Source organism: Denticeps clupeoides, chromosome 4 (assembly GCF_900700375.1).
Source record: "Denticeps clupeoides chromosome 4, fDenClu1.1, whole genome shotgun sequence".
Lineage (NCBI taxonomy): Eukaryota > Metazoa > Chordata > Actinopteri > Clupeiformes > Denticipitidae > Denticeps > Denticeps clupeoides.
Window position 1 is genome coordinate 864,522 of NC_041710.1, and position 20,584 is coordinate 885,105.

General features: G+C 48.7%; 1 protein-coding gene and 1 long non-coding RNA gene across 2 annotated transcripts in view; one reads left to right on the plus strand and one right to left on the minus strand.

Moving 5' to 3' along the window:
• Window positions 1–20,584, plus strand: part of spidr (scaffold protein involved in DNA repair) — a 39,191-nt gene that overhangs the window by 6,154 nt on the left and 12,453 nt on the right. The window contains exons 6-10 of the mRNA XM_028975297.1: window positions 3,852–4,087; window positions 6,908–7,008; window positions 10,127–10,319; window positions 13,688–13,868; window positions 14,684–14,907. Of these exons, the coding sequence (XP_028831130.1) occupies window positions 3,852–4,087; window positions 6,908–7,008; window positions 10,127–10,319; window positions 13,688–13,868; window positions 14,684–14,907 (935 nt within the window). The remainder of the gene's footprint in view (window positions 1–3,851; window positions 4,088–6,907; window positions 7,009–10,126; window positions 10,320–13,687; window positions 13,869–14,683; window positions 14,908–20,584) is intronic.
• Window positions 10,039–12,317, minus strand: LOC114787652 (uncharacterized). The gene is made up of 2 exons (XR_003749430.1): window positions 10,964–12,317; window positions 10,039–10,458 (listed from the first exon to the last, which is right to left on the minus strand). It is a non-coding gene; the product is annotated as an uncharacterized LOC114787652 (long non-coding RNA).

Consider the following 20,584-nt stretch of genomic DNA (forward strand, 5'->3'; position numbering starts at 1 on the left):
TCCTGACGTTGCTTGGTGTTCTGGTGGCGGTGTAAAGAATAGTGCCGGTAGTGACTGGCGGCCTGACCTGTGTACAGCTCCTCTCCGGGTTGGAGTTTTGCTACCAAGGTTGAAATTGGTCGAACTTCGGCTGCTGTGCGCCGTGCTGTACGCATTTTCACGCGGCCGAATCAAGCGGTAGCGCCAGAAAATCTTGTCTTAACAGTCTCTGAGTGTCCAGTGATCTAGAACACGACATTACTGGCGTACCGGGAGCGTGTTTTATTCCGGCCGAGCACAAACCTGATGGTACGCACAGCGACGCCACGGATGTCCGAACCAGCCGCTTTCTGCCGTTGTAGCAAATCAAAGCGTCCACAAGGATAATAATAATAATAATAATAATAATAATAAAGTGAAGTGATTGTCACATGTGATACACAGCAGCACAGCACACGATGCACACGGTGAAATGTGTCCTCTGTATTTAACCATCACCCTGAGTGAGCAGTGGGCACCATGACAGGCGCCCGGGGAGCAGTGTGTGGGGACGGTGCTTTGCTCAGTGGCACCTCAGTGGCACCTTGGCAGATCGGGATTCGAACCTTCTGATTTACTTGTATTTGAAAAAATCATGTGACAATGTAGAAAACTTACGCATCAATAATCGAGGCAGTGATAATCGTAATTGAGTCAACTTGCAAGACCAGTGAAGGTTCACACCTCTGTCATTAACCCAAAGGTGTTATGTGCTGGAACGTCACCGTGGCTGAGGTCGGAAATGAATCTTACGAGTTAATTAAATCCTGTACGTTTGATCGTGCTGTTTTAACACGTTGTCGAGTTCCGTCACGGTTTCACGGCTGTCTTGATGTTTTCCTGTTGGACCTGTTTCGCTGTTAGTTTATCTGTGTAGCGCTGCAGGAAGTTTTATATTTTAAAACAGTTCAAGGTACATTCAGCTGAATAAAGGAATTGTACCCATAATGCACCAGCTTCTCCTCGTGTGAAAGGCACGGCGAGGGCTTGCGTTGATGTGGGTGAAACGGAGCGGCGGGGCAGAATGCGAGCGCAACGCGCTGAGTCGGCAGGCCGGCGCGGCCGTAAACTCCGCACGCCGCGGGAACGTGCAGCTCCACTTCATCTGCAGTCGCTGCAGGCAAAACACATTGTTGAGCCGGAGCCAGGAACATCGTGTTCTGCTGCTGCTGCTGCTGCTTCGGCGGTGGCGGGAACTGTGACGTTGGAGTCCATTCGAATGAAAAGAGCGCTCCTGTCCACACATGACTGGCAGGTGGTGACGGGTGGATCGGATGTGAAAGATTATGCATGCATAGCTTCGTAAGTGACGTATCTGAGGTCATCTGAATGGCCTTGATCTTTCGTGCAGATCTGTGCTCTGTGACACTCCTGCTCATCCGCCGTTAAAAGCCGTGGCCCGTCCTGTCCTGTCCTGTCCTGTCTGCATGTTGTTGGGGACAGGACCTCTTAGGGCTGCACGGTTACGGTCAAAATGGTCATTTTTAGCAATATTGTAGTCACGATTATTCGTTATTTTATGTATAATTAATAACAAAACCAGCCTGTCAACTTTTTTTAGCGTAAGAGACGACCGAAGGCATGTCACTATGAAAATATTTAATAAGGTCCATAAACAGAGGCGTTTTCTATAGATTTGTAGACCTATACAATACTATAATAATAATGAGCGAATGAATACCTATTAGTTCGCTCATTACTATAGCCGCACGTAAAGATAAAGTGAAGTGATTGTCATTTTGAAACACAGCAGCACAGCACACGGTGCACACAGTGAAATGTGTCGTCTGCATTTAACAATCACCCTTGGTGAGCAGTGGGCACCATGACAGGTGCCCGGGGAGCAGTGTGTGGGGACGGTGCTTTGCACAGTGGGACCTCAGTGGTACCTTGGCGGATCGGGATTCGAACCGGCAACCTTCTAATTACGGGGCCGCTTCCTTAACCGCTAGGCCACCACTGCCCCGTGTGGCACAAAAGTCCGGCAAGAGAAGCGTGACTGAATGATCTTGGAACCCAATCCAAATACGACGCCGATACTGACACATGCTGAGAGGCTGAATGTGACGTCTAGTGTGTATATATCTGTGGTGTGTGTATCTATTAGTGTTGACCGCTTTTTCAACCCCGTATGAGCGACACTTTCTTGCCGTAATGATCGTAATTAAAAATTCATTGTGCAGCCCTGGTACCTCTTTCGACCCCGACCGCAATGTGGTCTGCATCGAAGTGTGACATTGGAAGATTGGTTTTTGTTGCTATATTTTTGTTCTTCATTTCTTTGCTCACACTGACCACAGAAGGAGCTTTTTTTCCTTTTCATTTCCTGTTTTGGGGTTTTATTTACATATTTTACATGAATATATATTATATATTAAAGCGGGATTTCTTCCTGTAATGACTGATCAATTGAGTTTGAGTTTGACAATCCCTGAAAGAAATTCTGCTCATTTAAAAGATGAATTTGTATATTCAGTTTCACAGATCATGACCAAGCTGAACAATCATCGATTAAATCAGCAAAAATCGATGACCAAAAGAGTTTATGAAACAAATTTCATAAACGTTTTGTGGTGTCGCGCGAGGCGGAGACACTCGGTCTCTCTCGCGCACTGATGCTGGCAGAGTTCAACAGACAGGGCCGGATGGGCCATAATTCGCCCGCCCTAACGCCTGTCACCTGACACCAAGCACAGGCCCCTCCCAGCGGAAGCGGGCAGCAAGCAGTGGTGTGTGCGCGTGATCGGCACGTCCGCGCATCACGTAGGTGTTTTATTTTGCACGCGCTAAAACAGACCACGTGTGACGCCTGGTCTGTACCCGCCCATTTCTCCGCCCACGTGACGGCAGTACGGCGAGCCGGGGAGGTGAGGTGAGGTGCCTGTAGTTCGTATTTCACAGCTGTCTCCAAATTATTTGGCAGCGCGTAATGAACTGTGTGGCTGTTTGAAAGTGGATTTTTGCGCGAGTCCTCACGCTCTTTGGAGAAAGAGCCTTGCCAAGGAAGAACAGTGGTGGAAGTCTATCAATGAACGATGTCCCCAGCCAAGTGGGACAGCGGTTAAGGAGGCGGCCCCGTAATCAGAAGGTTGCCGGCAGAAGGTTCGATTCCCGATACGCCAACGTGCCACTGAGCACCGTCCCCACACACTGCTCCCCGGGCGCCTGTCATGGCTGCCCACTGCTCACCAGGGGTGATGGTTAAATACAGAGGACACGTTTCACAGTGACAATCACGTCACTTCTTACCTCTACGTCCCAGAGAGCGATCCTGAGTGATCCTCATGTGAACATGCTCACATTGTTGTTCTGCAATGTATCTGAACAAAGGGAGTGAGAGAGAGTAAGCATATGCAGTGTAGTGTAAAGTTCTGACATTCAAACAAATCCTGTTACATTTTCTGATTTGTATTGTTGTCTGATATTTTTTAGTTTTCTTTTTTGTTCAGTTGGCACTTATATATGGCAGATGTAAAGCATGCACGTGTGTGTGTTTTTTTTTTTTTTGTGTTAGTCCATTTTTATTTTATTTTATTATAATAGCTCAACCAGCAACATGTTTGTGCACTTTCTAAAGATTCTAGTTCTGTTTCTGAATAAAGGGTTGGAAATGAATGCTTTTAAATCTGATTAAAAAAAAAAAAAAATCCTAGTCAGATTAATCGATTTTTTAAAAAAATAAGGATTAGTTGCAGCACTATTTAGATCAGTGTGACATAAAGCTCTGTGTGGTTCCCACTGAAGCCGTGCGACCGTGGGCTTCGTTTTAGTGTGTTTCGATTTGTTTTTCTACTGGTCACCACTGCGGTTAACCACAACTGCATTTCCTGCAGCTTCCTGAGGTCCAGATCTCAGACTGTCCGTCCGACGAAGACTGTCTGACCACTGGAACTGCCACGGCGTCGGGCGGATTGGACCCCTGTCCCTCGCCGTCTGCCGAGGCCAGCAGGCCGTCGCTGAGCGACTGGGTTCGAGCTGCACAAGCGATGCTGCAGACGCCACAGAGACAGGCGGACGTGCGCCTCAGGACGCCGGAGGATTCTCACGGGAAGAGAAGGAAGTTTGAACGGTAGAGGCCTCCTGGAATTGGTTGAGAGGGCAGCCGCGGGTTTTTGGAGTGGCTGGAGGGACCCCGACGGGGGCCACTGACCAGGCTTGTGGGGGCGTCCGATGGGTCAGATGTCCGTGTACTCGGTTCCTGACCAAAAGGCCCAAAAAAAGGGCCAGTCTTTTATTTTACGGCACATGTTGGATCCGGTGAGCTGCCGTGAAGTCCCTGTCTCGAGACGTAAAAACCACCCTTTGTGCCCCCCTTTTCAGTTATAATCGGTAACTTAAATCTAAACTGCATCCTGGTGGCTGCGAAAGGAAGATTAAAATGGGAACACGGGTAACGACAACAACATTAATTTCTTATTTAGCCCAAAATCACATACAGTACGTCTCAAGGGGCTTTAACCCTACAGTTGACACCACAACACACTCGACCCTTCTGCACACAAGCAAAAACTCCACATAGAGAGAAAAAGGTGGGAAGAGAAGTTGGGAAGGAGTGATAGAGAGAGGGACGTCCTTCCAGGGTAGAGTGAGCCTGCAAGTGGTGTCAGTGCTGGGCTGGTGATGATTTGTACAATATAATAATAAGGTTGGAGAAGTCCAGGATGTAGTCCAGTGTCATGGTGTACATTACGTGTCCATTGTGATGCTACTGGTCCACTTGAAGATCCCTGAAGCTGTAGATGTTACGGTGGTGGTGGCTGTGGCCACCCTCTGGAACGTTTCATGCTAAATCCTCGCTCCTCACTGGACCCACAACATGGAGGAAACAGAAGTAGGGCGGGACGGAGCAGAAAAAGACCACAGTGTTCGAGAGATGAGAAGGGGAAGTGAGGGAGTCTGTTCTTTCTTTCTTTCTTTTTTTTGGGGGGTCTGGGGCGAAGGCCTCTATTCTGTGGGTCAGAGGAGCATCCTCCACTCGGCCGATTACTGCTGACAAGGCCTTCTAACAGACATTCTTGGGAACTGCGCCCAGATACACTTTTAGACATCCTCAATTTAGAGGACATTCCAGTCCTCTTTATCACGCCCGTTACTGGCAGCGGTGGACGAGAAGGAAGTAAAACGGACCGTCCGCACCAAGGGCCCTCAAATAATACGAAAATACAAGGCGCGTAGTGGCCTGGTGGGGTAACACACTCTCCTACGAACCAGAAGACCCAGGTTCGAACCCCACTTACTACCATCGTGTCCCTGAGCAGGACACTTAACCCTGAGTGTCTCCAGGGGGGGACTGTCCCTGTAACTACTGATTGTAAGCTGCTCTGGATAAGGGCGTCTGGTAAATGCTGGAAATGTAGAACGCTGGAATTAAAGCTTGGTCACGTTTGTGACGTCCACTGTCATCGCCCGTTTATGGTCAGGAACGTACACATTTTTGGTCAATGTGACGAGCCAAACCAGCGTAAACCAAACTAACCGGCGTGTGCCATCGGTTGGCATCTGATCAGACTCTGCTCGTCGGGGGTTGCTGCGCGAAGACGCCTGCACAGGCATGACTGGTTGGCTGTACCGTTGGTGACTGCCTGGGTGACGTCGTGGCGGTGGCACCGAACGGTGCCTGCATGCAGCCGAACGGGCGGAGCGGGGGGAGTGAGTTCAGGAAGAGTTCGTACCGTGAATCAGTCCGTCCGAGGGGCCGTGCGGCAGAGAAAACCGTTCTGTCCCCTTCGCGGTTCTAGGGACTTCACGGCCGCTCACCGGGCGCGAGGGGATCCAACAGGCGGCATGAAAGTTAATGACACCCCGTTGACGTCCATGTTTGACCGACAGTCATGCTCATTGCTCACCAATCACGTGTCCCAAGTTAAAGCCACGCCCAGGACCTTCACCCTCAACTTGTGGCATGCTAGCCATCTTGGCGTTCGATTATGCTACAGGTTTTAATACGCACAGTATGGTGAAGGCCGAACAGACTTGGCAAAAAATCGCAATCTAAATATCTGTCAAATAAATCTTGATTAGTTTTTTTTTTTTCTTTCTAAAAATCATTCAGCTATTCATCTGATGTTATGAAATTAATTGAACTTTTGTTCACTTGTAGCTGTAGCCGAATGTGAAAATATCTTTATAGATCTCTGTTTGAAAACTGTAAAAAACACTTTTTTTAATGTAAAAAGGCAGCGCGTGCGTACTAAATGCTGACTACGGTGTATTTGTGGATCGTTCGGCCTCGTTTACACGCCAGGTCTTGATGCCCAATTCTTCTGTTTACACGTTTTTGTTCATTGTGATCCATATCCCCTTCACTCGTTTACACCACACAGTAGCCAAGATGGACGAACGCCAAATATGCTTCATGCAAAATTCGCCAAATAATACGATGATTTTGAGGCGGAGAAGGAGGAAAAGGGCGATTATTGCAGCCTGCGCAATTATTAGAGGAACATCCGTTTGGTCGTAAAACGGGAATGTGATTCGCCCATGACCACTTTTATCATTGGTCTTTCACCTCAGTGTATTTGGATTTAAGCCACTTAACTTTTGGTTGCCGCTTTCCCACACGACGTCATTAAACCGCCAAGAAGTTCTAAATGGTCGCAGTTCTAATGGTGTACAGAACGCCATGCCGAGGAAAATCCATCCAATCTGCCTGATGACATGACAGTCACGTTGGCACATATCTAATTTATATCTTGACTTATTTCCACATGTGAACGAGGCCTGAGAAAGATCTCAAAATATCCAAATGCATGCGTCCTGTTTACACCGTCATGGAACAGATCCGCAAAAAATCCGAATTGGGTCACATTTACCTGGCTGCGTAAACGAGGCCTTAGTTGTCCGCTAATTCCATCGCGTAGCGCACCCACCGACTACCTCTGTTCCTCAGGGGCGGCCTCGCGGAGCGCCTGAGCCGGCTGCAGGCCCGGCAGCGCTCGGCGGTGAGCTTCTGGAGACACCAGGCTTCATCCGGCGCCGCTCCCACAGCAGGTAACTCCACCTGTACCGCACCACCCTTTTCTTCCTGTTACTGTGGCTCTTGCTTCAGGTTCGAACCAGCGTTTAAAACCACTCGCTTCTGGTGGCAGCCTGAGATGAAGCTTGATAGGCAGCAGGGAATGTGAACGATGGAAGATATATCATTCTTTTTATTAAAAGATATGTACAGTACAGGCCTGTGGACACCTTCCCAGTCGACGTGTTTTCTTTATCTTCATGACCATTTACGTTGGTAGATTCTCACTGAAGGCATCAAAACTATGAATGAACACATGTGGAGTTCTGTACTTAACAAAAAATATAAAACATGTTTTATATTCTAATTTCTTTGCTCTGGTTACTGCTTTGCACACTCTTGGCATTCTCTCGATGAGCTTCAAGAGGTCGTCACCTGAAATGCTTCTCCAACAGTCTTGAAGGAGTTCCCAGAGGTGTTTAGCACTTGTTGGTCCAGCTCACCCCAAACCATCTGGACTGGGTTCAGGTCCGGTGACTGTGGAGACCAGGTCTCCACTTTTTGTTAAGTACAGAACTCCACATGTGTTCATTCATAGTTCTGATGCCTTCAGTGAGAATCTACCAACGTAGAATTCTGGCCTTTCGAATTGTTGCTGCTGTTAATTTTTTGTTCATGGGCACCGTTCCTCCCCCGTCGCCTTTTTCCTGCTGCAACCGCACTGATGCTAACGCAGAAAACTCCACCGCCGCTACACATGTAAACTCTTCCTGCGCTCTGACCCCTGCCTCTCCCCCGCTCACTGCACCACGCTCATTACGCTCAGCCAGCTGTAAACCGGCGCTCCGAGGCGCCGTGTGCGGCGCACTTCCACCGAATAACTGACAGAGGGGCTTGAAAGGCTGAGGGGAGTGTGTGTGGGCGATGATGATGATGATGAAGACTCGGGGGCCAGCGATGGGACGAACTAACCTGTCGAGGTGACAGGAAATGCTCGACATGCCTTTCTGTTTTTCTTTTTTTTTTTCCTCTTTCCACACTGTTATCGGACGTTCTGCTGTGAATGGGGGGGCGCATGCTGACGGTTGCTGGTGGAAAGTGGTAAGTGGGTGTGTGTGTGTGTGTGTGTGTGTGTGTTTTGGAGTAGTGCGGAACAATGAGATGTTTATCAGGCCGTTTATTTAGGGCAAGTCAGAATGTGACGCGTCTCGCCTCTTTTATGCGACGCATAAATGCGAGCCTGCATATTTGAGATATTGTTCGGCAAAACCTGCCTCAAATCTCAGCCAGTGTAAACAAATCATAACGTACACAACACGGCACAATGAAACCTTTAAATCCACACCGGCCAACGCCGATCCTACATGTCAGTCAGTACTTTACCGTTATTACAGACCAAAGTTCCCCCATCAGAAGGCTCGAACGAAATCTCTCATAATCTGCACGTTGGTGCTGGTAGTGGGCGTGGTCCCACGTTTACGATGTTGAAGCACTGCCAGGCGACGCCATGACTGGGTGTGTGACGTATTTACATTTACAGCATCACATTTGCCAGACGCCCTTATGCAGAGCACCTTACAATCAGTAGTTACAGGGACTGTCCCCTGCTCAGGGACACAATGGTAGTAAGTGGGCTTTGAACCTGGGACTCTGCGGTCTTCTGGTTTATAGGCAGGTGTGTTAACCACTGGCCTTCTACCAACCCGAATGAAGAAGTAGGGTGTGAAAGAGCAGTCAATCATGCGACTAGGCTCCTCCCCCTTTTAAAGCCCGGTTTATAAAATCATTAAAGTTTATCATCTGAGGGCTGGGTGGGCAGTTAGTTCCTCCCTTTGAACAATATTTTGTATAATTTGAACAATATACATATTTCTGACCTTTTTTTTTTTTTGATATTCTAAAAATATTCTTTATTTATATGAAGTTCCTGTGTTTGTACTATCGAACATCGTATGGAGTACCATGCGTAAGTATTTGAAATGTCAGTATTGTGATGCGCCTACTCCCCATGAAAGTTATGGCCGCTGTCGGGGGTCCGCGTTCAGATCGGGGGTCCTGGTTTTTTGCCTGCTGCTGTGGGTTTCCTCCAGGTTCTCTGGTTTCCTCCCACTGTCCAAAGGCATGCACGCTAAGTGAATAGCTGCGAGTTTGTGACTCTTCTCCTTGCACCCGATGACCTGGGATGGTGTTCGTGATTATACTGCTAAATTTGGAAAAACAGTTCATTCTGATTCTTTTTTTTTTGTTTGTTTTAAATGATAAATGGAGATTTCGGCCGGTGTAACATGTTCGCTGCATGTTGAACTTTTTAACTTCCCACAGCAGTTTTGTTATGTAAGACACATCTCCCCCAGCGCTGGATGCGAGCAGCGGCTGATGGGACGCAGACCCTGTCAGGAACTGACTCACGAGAAAGTTTGAGGAACCATGCGCGTCTCTGACGGCGCAGGGACGAGGACGCTGCAGGGACCTGCCCCTCTCTCTCTCACAACCGCCATGAATCACCGCGTGTTCCTCAGCGGCGTATCTTCAGGCCCCATCTCCCCTGCAGGAGCGAGATGGTTTGTCCCCGGTACCGCACCTCTGCTCCCCTCCAACTCTGCCCTGGGGGAGGCGGCGGGGGAGGAAAACTGCAGAGTCAAGTTGGCGCCTGCCTGCAGTTTTAAAACCGCTGGCGCTGGAATTTACGGTGCCTGGGGTCGACATGGACCGCCGTCATTCGAACGGGCCGCTGCCTATTGGCTGGATGGGTGCCCTCGCACTTGAGCGTGGCCATGAGTCACATTCTGTGCTTGACTTCTCTTGTTTTGCCCTGAAAAAGCTCCACCTCTTTCCCACATTGCGATGTTTACAGCTGTGAAAGCAAGCGGCTCGGACCTCGCTTCATATTCGCTCAGTAACCGTGGAAACGGCGTATTTACACATTTTCTATTCATCTAACGTCCCCATGACTTGCATGCATCAGCTGGCCGTAGCAGAATAATAATATAAGCAAATGCACTATACAAAACCCACCTGCTTTTCATTGTAAACGTTTGAATAAATTTAAAACAAAGCAGCAGTGATCATATCTGCCAATGCCTGGTGTTTTTTAATTGTTTTATATATGAATTAAAAATGACACGGATGAAATAACATTATTCCCTCTGGCAGAAAAGCCCGGCGTGCTGGTGGTCCGCTTGCTTAGTGTCCAGGAGGACTGCGGCATGAAGGCTGCCCTCTGTGCCCGGCTGGTGGACGGGCATCAGGACCCAGGGGACGACCGCTGCCTGGTGCTGTTCAACCGGGACACGGTGACCCAGCTGGGACCCGTGCCAGGGGACCTGATCCACATATATCCTCCATGGTGAGTGAGGGTCGTCACCGTGAGTTACACGCACCGGGGCGTTGGTGACGTTGCATCCAAATGATGAGACGGTCCCCGTTTGCAGCTATCGGAAGAGGTTAGGGACTGATGTTGGATGAGAAGGCCTTGCTCCCTATCTCTGTTCCAGGTCATCCCAAAGTGGGATCAAATGTAAAAAAAAAAAAAAAAAAAATTAATATTAGCTGTCATTATTTAACCAGTTGTTGAATATAAATTAAGATGCGTTTCCTTTTTTTTAAATGATTATTACTACTAGTATTAGTAGTATTTGTAATGCCTTTTCTCTCAAAACAATTGGTAATAAATAAATAGCTAACTAAGCTCATTATGTGGAATTGATGCATCTCAGGTTATTACAACTGGTAATGATAATTTTTTGTAATCTACTTTGACTGTTTCCATGCTCTGTGTGTGTGTGTGTGTGTGTGTGTGTGTGTGTGTGTGTGTGTGTGTGTGTGTGTGTGTGTGTGTGTGTGTGTGTGTGTGTGTGTGTGTGTGTGTGTGTGTGTGTGTGTGTGTGTGTGTGTGTGTCGAGGCGAGCGGAGCCTGTCTCCAGCTGTTGAAAGTCTGGTCTCAGCCCACGCTGGAACTGCCAGCGCCTCCTCTCCATTCCTCCTCCCTACCGCGTCACGAGCAGCTCCAGGGAACAGCCAGCGTTGCTCTTCCTGGCAGCGCTGAGGTCATTTCCAGCAATCTGGGATAGAGGAGGGGAGAGCAAGGCGTGTGATCCTTATTTATTTCTTTTCTCTTTTTTTTTTTTTCCCTCTCTGTCCATCGGAACATTAAGCAGCAAATCACAATGGAGAGGATTGAAAACACATGCTGCTGGATGTGTTACTGGCAGCCCGGAGCGCCCCCTCTCTATCTCTGGCCTCCTCTCCCCGGTGTTTTGCCAGGAATAGGCTTTGTTGACAGTGGAAAGTCCATCTGATACAGGCCCGGCGCTGGTCTCTGATTTCTGGGTTAAACTCCCTTTCAGGACTTTTCCGCGCTGCACTTCGCTTCGTGATGGGCTTTCGCTTTTCTCGTCTGGGAATACCAAACAGCCTGTGCCTTCATTCTCTTTTTCCTTTTTTTAATCATTTACATTTACGGCCTTTGCCAGATGCCCTTATCCAGAGCGGCTTACAGTCAGTAGTTACAGGGACAGTCCCCCCCTGGAGACACTCAGGGTTAAGTGTCCTGCTCAGGGACACGATGGTAGTAAGTGGGGTTTGAACCTGTGTCTTCTGGTTCGTAGGCGAGTGTGTTACCCCACTATTCTACTACCACCAGTTATATAATCATTTGGAGTGGTATTTCAGACAAAAGAATGTCATGGGAATCTTAACATTATGTTCTAATTACAGATATAACAATAAAAAGCTTTCAGAGTTGCACACGTTGCTGGAAGCAGCAGAGCGAAATGTCCCGAATTCCTGACATCCCGAAGCTGGTATTTCATTTCCTGGACGTGTTTCTGGGCTGAGTGGGCCGACTGCTCCCTCCTCCCACGGTGGCCCGAGGGGGCGGAAATTCCTGTCAGCGCTAGCCGCTCTGGCGTCACTGGCACCTGTGCCGCGCCTTACCTGCAGCACCTGGCTGTGACGTTGGGCATTGTGTGGCACGGTGTGCTCTGTACGTCACGTTTCCGGGTTTGTTGATCTTGTGACCGGTGGTGCTTGTGCCCTCCTGAATTAAAAAAATAAAATGCAATAATTCCACTTTTCACAATATTCTCATTTTTAAGAGTTTCCCGAGGTTCCCTGTCTCTTCGGGTCTTGAGGCCTGGGGACCGCGCTGTGAGGTCAGCGCCTCGCGCCGTGTTTGTGCAGATGGGAGTGGCGTCCCCCGTCCTGCTGAACCGGCACCGACTGGCCGCTCTCCACGAGGGGTTCGTAGAGTTCAGTCCTGCTCCGCCTCTCGCTGGCAAACGCCCAAATCTGCGCATAGGTCTCCGAGCTCCGGAGTAGTGACATATGGATAATAATTAACCCGGCCGCTATGGCCGCGTGGTCCGGTCCTGACGTGAGCGTGCAGGCGGAGCCAACTTAACAAATTACGTTCGTATGTGGCCTTTTTATTAGATTACACGCAAAAGCGTTATAGAGCAAGTAAATACCATAATCTGCACTTAGAATAACTAAATACATAAATAAACAGTGGTGGTAGTAGCCTAGTATGAGTCTAACACTCACACACGCGCACACACACACACACACACACACACACACTCTCTCTCTCTCTCTCTCTCTCTCTCTCTCTCTCTCTCTCATATATACAAACACACACACACACACACATATATATTTGTCTAGCACTTAACAATTCCCCTGTATGTTCTATTCCTGACATGTTGGGCCTTATCAGGGCTCTTCATTTTGTAACTCAAAATCTATAGAAGCCGAATGTTCCTTCGGTTTAAAGCATCTTCTAAATGAAGTAAAGTAAAGTAGTAAGACACACTCCTATGAACCAGAAGACCCAGGTTCAAACCCCACTTACTACCATCGTGTCCCTGAGCAAGACACTTAACCCTGAGTGTCTCCAGGGGGGGACTGTCCCTGTAACTACTGATTGTAAGTCGCTCTGGATATGGGCGTCTGGTAAATGCCGTAAATGTGATTTCTTCCCCCCACCCCCCCCCCCACCCCTTTACTCAATTGTGTGTTAACACTAACACACGCACAATGACAATCACTTCAACAAAGACATGCACACACTCAAAAAAAATTGTTTATTCTTGACAAGTTGGACCTTATCAGGGCTCTTAGTTTTGTAGCTCAAAATCTATAGAAACCAAATGAGAATTGCTGGTGTCCTCTTGTAAGTTGCTTTGATAAAAGCGTCTGCCAAGTAAAGTAAAGTAAATCATATGTGGCCCTTCAACCCACCAGAGTTCCTGAGAGAATCCAACTCGATTCATATTTAACCCCTTTTTTCCTGTGGAAAATGAGCGCTGAAGGCCGTTGTTTGTTCCAGCATGTGGTGTGTGAAGCTGGAGGAGGTTTTCCGCGCCCCGTTTCAGGGCGCTGAGGGGGTACGGCAGCGTTTTTTTTGCAATCCTCCTGTTCCGCCCAGGCCCGCCTGTGAAACTGATAAAAATCACAGCTCAGAATATCACAGCTGAGGTAACAGGAGATGTGGGGCAAAGTTTGAGTCGTGTTGCTGCACACGTGGCAGGACTCGACCTGCATGGCTTTTTACGGTGTTTCTGCAGTGAACGTGTTTCTAGTGAAGGGCTGGGCCGAAGGAGCCGATTCAGATCTTGTCACCACGTCACTTTGTTGTCCGTGTGGCCTCCTTATCGGTGAATAGATCTGCTGGTAATGAACGCCCGCCTCCATTTCCCCGTTTCCCTCCTGCAGGCAGAGTCTGCTCGTTGAAGGCGAGCGTCACCCCGTGATTCTCAACACCCTGTTCAGCCAGAAGGTCGTGAACCCGGCCGGGCCTGAGCCGCCCTCCCTGGTGGGGAGGAGCCGCCCGTGTCCCCTGTGGAAGTGTTTCGGCCTGCCGGAGGCCGGCCAGGCTCAGAATGCTGCCGAGCAGGTAAGCCCTTCGCGTACAACCACGCCCTCACTGCAGTATAACACAGTGGGGCCCCGTAATCACAAGGTTGCCGGTTCGAATCCCGATCCGCCAAGGTGCCACTGAGCAAAGCACCGTTCCCCCCACACTGCTCCCCGGGCGCCTGTCATGGCCGCCCACTGCTCACTCAGGGTGATGGGATAAATGCAGAGGACAAATTTCACTGTGTGCACAGTGTGCTTCACTTTATCACTAATATCTGTCTTTACATTAGTTATTAATATCATATTTGCCACTGCTTTGATTTAATTTTTGTAAGGTTTCTAGACCAGATACCTCAAGCCTTCATTATGTCCAGTTTGTGGTGGTGTATGCCATGTGACACAATTTGCACAACCAGTCAGCGATGATCTGGATTTCCCCCAAGTACCGCTAGAGCAGGTTCCAACAGGATCCGCTGCATGGATATTGAAATTCCCAGGCGGGAGAGGGTGTTCTTCCAACTGGAATGCTGCTGCTTTTAGAGCGGTTCTAGTAGTAAAAACGGTCTTGAGTTTAAAAACTTGAGTATCAGTCACTCGCTTCTGCTCTTACAGCTACTATTTTCTCCTCTAGTTACTTTCCTCTGTGTCTGTGTGTGTGATTGTTTCTGTCCTGGTCTCTGATATGTGGTTATTATTGTTATGTATTGTTTCTTCTCTGGGTCACTACTAGTCATCTGTGTTTTTGTCTGTTTAAACTGTGCAAGATGCACATAATGGTTTTTTTTTGTATTGTGTGTGTGTGTGTGTGTGTGTGTGTGTGTGTGTGTGCGCGCCTACGCCTGTGCTCCCCAGGTCCATGTGCGTAAACAAGTCTGCCGGGATCCTGGTGGAATGTGTGACTCTCTGCTGGAGGCTCTGGAGAGTTCGGGTTCGACTGGGACGCTGGGGAGACTTGTTCAGGTGGTGGTGCAGAGGGTGTACACTGTCCCCTTCCCACAATCCTCTGCTCTCAAACACAGAGGCCTCTGGACGTCACCTGGTACAGAGGTCGCCACTTCACAGAGCAGCTCCAGCAGGTAGCAGCAGCTGTGTTTTTCTCTTTCTCACTCTCTCTCACACACACACACACACACACACACACACACACACACACACACACACAGTTCTGTCCCCTGTGCTTTATATTTACTCGGATCCCTAGTGAAGTGAGTGAAGTGATCGTCACTTGTGATACACAGCAGCACAGCACACGGTGCACACAGTAAAATGTGTCCTCTGTATTTAACCATCACCCTTGGTGACACCCATGACAGGCGCCCGGGGAGCAGTGTGTGGGGACGGTGCTTTGCTCAGTGGCACCTCTGATTGCGGGGCCACTTCCTTAACCGCTAGGCCACCACTGCCCCGTATACACCTTACATCAATTAGACATAACATTAACAAATAATAATAAGTTGTCAGTATCAATAATATGTGGAGCCTCCATGGACAACATGGAATGAGGAGAATTTGGAGGCCTAATCGTTCCTCAAATCGATCCATATTCCATATTCTGTACACTACCAGTCAAATGTTGGGATCAGGGAGCTTTTGCTCTGATGGCAGCATTTCACACTCGTCTCTTTTCTCCACCACCTTAAGTTGAACAACGGTCATGCTGAACACTTTATCATTCACTCATGTTAATGAGCATCTCATCAAGTTGCTTTTGATGACGACGATAGTGATAAAAGCAAAAAACTGATTCATCAAACATACTTCATTTGCTCCTGGTACTAAATATGTTTCTTTCATTGGGTTCTTCAAAATGGCTCCATCTTCGTCTCCATAACCAACACAGAGTAGGTGCGTCCAGATTTCCACGTAATAAGAGAAGCACTGAGCTTAGTCTCCGGTCAGTGGTCCTAATGTTATGGCTGATGGGTGTATTTTGTCAGAGTTTTGTCACCGATACGATCTCAAAGTTAAAGTGCAAACCTCCCGCCTGACCGCGCCGAACTTTTCATATCTGCGAGCGGCTGAATCACCGGGAACAGCAGGGAAGTCCAGAGTTCACCGGAGTTCACGCCGGGGGCAAAGGTCGGAAATCTGACTCGCCACTCCAGCCACCAGGGGGAGGTCAGCAGAGATGAGCTCTTCAAGCTGCACACACCCACACACACACACACACACAACCAGAGCCGCTTAACTCACAGCAGTTCTGGTGCGGCAAGCGAGAAGGACGTCATGAGAGATTTAAATATTCGACTGTTTTCATATTACCAACACGACCTCGAGACGCTGTTTGAGAGGGGTGGGCGACCTCTCTGGTCCGAGAGAAGCTCGCCGGGAGGAAAACATGCTCCAGATTCTGTCAATTACTGACTTACGGCCCCTCCCTACACACACGCCAGCCCATAGGGCCTTATGGCAGCGCTCTGCGAACGCTCCTAATGAAATCCAGGGCGCCCCGAGATCTGGAGAGACACTCCTGCACGCACCTCGAGACCAGGGGAGAAGGAACGACAACCCCGCGAACGTTCCCGTTGAAACCGGACCTGGCTCGGCTGCCACCGCGGCGGTACAGACGGTCTGTCTGTCAGCCTGACCCCCCCCCCGCCCCTCCCGCGGCCCGTTGTTGTTTTGTTCCTTCGCTGGCCGCCGACACCGGCGCGAGGAGCTGGAAAAAGAAGCCCCCAGATTCTGGTAACTGGACACCGTAAACACGCCCGGGCAAGGGCCAGTTCTCCGTCAGGAAGTGATGTCACAAGACTGAATGGACACCATGAAAGAAATGGGGGGGGAAATCTAATAAAATCCTAAAAGGAGAGTCGACAATCCATCCTTTCTGTGTGTGTTCTGATGAACGCCTGTCCTCCTCAGCTGTCCTGTATGATCACGCTCGATCCACATGGTCCGTAACCTTCAGTTTCATTTCACAACTGCAGTCCGGGGGCCTGAGTGGCTTGTTGTAATTAATCCTGGACCCTGTGTGGAACCCTGTCCCCGAGGGGCGGTGAATGGCCTAGCGGTTAAGGAAGCGGCCCCAATATAAGAAAGTTGCCGGTTCGGATCCAAGGTGCCACTGAGAGAAGCACCATCCCCACACGCTGCTCCCCGGGTGCCTGTCATGGTGCCCACTGCTCACCAAGGGTGATGGTTGTGTCACCGTGTTTCACCAACCAAGGTTAAACCCTGTAATAATACCTGGAGTTATTCGTTGTAGGAGATTCTCCTGAAAACAGAAGATCTCCACTTAAAAAAAAATTGGCTTAAGACTAGGACTAGGCTAACATCAGATCAATTTTTTTTTTTATATGGAATTTACCAGACGCCCTTATCCAGAGCACCTTACAATCAGTAGTTACAGGGACAGTCCCCCCCTGGAGACACTCAGGGTTAAGTGTCTTGCTCAGGGACACAATGGTAGTATGTGGGATTTGAACCTGGGACTTTGTGGTCTTCTGGCCACTACCACCCTATTGATTTATAGTTGATATGATGCAATGTGCATTTCCGTTTCACAGTTTAAAATATGCACCTGTAGCACATTCTCGTATCTTTTGAATAACCAGAGCAGCCGTATCGGACTCATCGGGACATTATGTACTAGTGCCGAGCGTCGGCAGGTACGGACTTTCACATCGAGATGTCATTGTGTTTCCGACTGCATTTGCGTTGGACCAGCTATCTTGACATTTCTAATTTGGATCAGCGTTTTGTGTGTCATGGACACTGTGTGCCGAACAGCCTGTGAAGAATCTCGTGTGGACACGGCTGGCCCGTGCGCCGGACCTGGACCGCGTCCATTTACCCTTGAAGAGCTGAGCCGCGTCCAAGTTTTCCTGGTGCCGTAAAAAGCAGAATAAACCAGAAGAAGAGGAGCTCGCATGGGCCGAGGAGGGGCTGGATGTTTTCTTGCCGAAGTGAGAACACCGTGTGCCGGGGAGGGATCCGGTTACGGCCCTCCCCCGCTCCCATTGGCGCACCCAGCGGCGGAAGGAATCCCGCCCACTCGAGGCCGCCCAATCAGACTCCTCCGCCGTCTCCTCCGTGTGTAGTGGGCCTATTCTCAGTGGAACTGTGTGTGTGTGTGTGTGTGTGTGTGTGTGTGTGTGTGTGTGTGTGTGTGTTTGGACAAGCTCAGTGGATCGCAGTTCCAGGAAGAGCCCCAAGTTGCTGAGAATTCCTGTCGTGGCTCACAATAACAAATTCCTATAATCTGCGAGCGACCGGCACTGACCAATGGCGGCGGACCCTTGGCGCGAGGAGTCATCTTTGTTTGAGGAAGTGGTGCAGGGGGCACGCGGGCAGGGGGGGGGGTTGTTTACGTGGCTAAACCGGGACTAAACCGAGCCTCCCCATCCCTCTCATGCCTAAACAGGCCTCCCCGCTGTAATGAATCTTTTGTTTTTAGATCTCAATTGGCTCTGAACGTTCCAGATGTCAGATTTATTTATGACACCAGAACACCGCAAGCTGCACCTACGTGACCAACTTTCTTTCTGCCTCGTCTCCAAAAAGGTTTCAGTTGCTGCCGAAGGCGTGACATGGAATACAAATGGAACCCCAAAAAAAGCCCAAGCTGCAGTATATACGGCAGCGTTATTTAACAGGGTGCAACAGCGTAAACGATGCCAAAAAGGGGTACTACATATATACCACAGAGCAACATGACTTGTTATGATTGTGTTTATTAAAAAAAAAAAAAATGCTAAAGCTACTTTGCAGCCGCTCCTCCGTACTCCAAGGCGGCAGGCTGTGGCTGCGTGTAAATATGTCTGCGGTTTTTAGCATGCTATTTGGTGCCAATTAGCACGAAATATGTATAGAAATACGTTGACCACGCGAGCGTAGGTCAGTCTGTGCAGCCGGAAGCGTATGTTAACGCTCCTATAATTAGTCTCATGGTAAACAGTTTAATATTAGACTGTCTTCCACGGCCAAAAAAAAGTGGCGGTAACAACAACATTTATTCCTTATTTAGCCCAAAAATCACAAGCACTGTGTGCCAGTGGGCTTTAAGCGGCCGTGCCGTTGGTTTGTTTACAGGACATTTATAGGCCGCATTGTGACTGATGGCAGCAGACAGATTTGGCAGCAGTTGAATTTGCTGCTCCGCGCAGGTGTTCTATTTCATTGAAATTAATTCTTAATTCTGCGAGTGTACCTTGTACCTTATGTGGGGTAATTTTAATGCTGGGGTCATGTGGTGGTGAGGGTGCAATTTGATGATGATTTTGTCTCCCATCTTTAATTCTCCGACCACAGTGCTGATTTTTCTCACGTGCGTGTCCTCTGGATTAACAAAGATGAACCGATATCAACAAGAAGGGACTCCTTGTATGAACAAACTACCCACCCAGCCCAGAAGGAGGAGGAAGGTCAGACTGACAGCTCCACCGCACCCAGCGCTTTAATTCAACCATTCTAATGGGTGAACTGGCATTTACAGTACAGGCCAAACGTTTGGACACACCTTCTCATTCAGGAGGTAGTAACACATCCCACTTACTACCATTGTGTCCCTGAGCAAGACACTTAACCCTGAGTCTCTCCTGGAGGGGACTGTCCCTGTAACTACTGACTGTAAGGTGCTCTGGATAAGGGCGTCTGATAAATGCTGTAAATGTTAATGTTTTCTTTATCTTCATGACCATTTACGTTGGTAGATTCTCACTGAAGGCATCAAAACTATGAATGAACACGTGTGGAGTTCTGTACTTAACAAAAAAAGGTGAAATAAGTAAAAACATGTTTTATATTCTAGTTTCTTTGCTCTGGTTACTGCTTTACACACTCTTGGCATTCTCTCGATGAGCTTCAAGAGGTCATCACCTGAAATGCTTCTCCAACAGTCTTGAAGGAGTTCCCAGAGGTGTTTAGCACTTGTTGGTCCAGCTCACCCCAAACCATCTGGACTGGGTTCAGGTCCGGTGACTGTGGAGGTCAGGTCTCCACTTTTTGTTAAGTACAGAACTCCACATTTATACCACTTCTATCTTTCAGTCGATAACAGTGATATGTTTCCCTCCGGTGTGTCATTATTTGAGACTAACCAGTTTGTCGAGCCAAAGGCAGAACTCGACACAGTGGGGATTTATGCCAGAGTTTTAATATTGATATTATTTTCAGCGCGCACACAGTCATCCTTTACTCCATCCATCCATCAGACTGACAGTTTGCGGTGAGCGTAATTACCTTTACCCACGGCCCCTTTTGTAAAGTGCAGCGTCTCCTGTATTCTCCTGTCATTTAGATCACACCTTGTCAAAACACGATCGGGGCGGGTACAGCGTGTGCTGACGTTCTCTTTCCATTTTGTTTTGTGGATGTACTGTTCCTCGTACGACTATAAAAAAAAAAAAAGAGGAGGAAAGAAGTACAGGAGGACAAATCCTCTTAAATCTCTGCTGTAAAGTGACGTTTACCTGTGGGCCGCGACCTGTGGTAATATTTACTCTGTAGCTGAGCTGCACAGGTGCCCTGCCTGGGCAGGTTTCAGCGCTCTGCCTGGGCCATGTCCCGCTGGGACATACGTTCCCTCCGCCGGGGCGCGACGTCACAGAGGCCACGCTGTTCTCGCTGGTGGTACAGTCTGGTGGCCGTGGATTTCCAATCTTTCTTTCTTTTATTTTAATTCATAATATAACCCATTCAAGATAAACCAGCGCTGTTAGTTGTAGATCCATAATTTGACATAATCGTTAAATTATGAAATGCATTAAATCATGCAAGTGCCCAATCTGGCAACACCGAGGTTGGACGCCACAG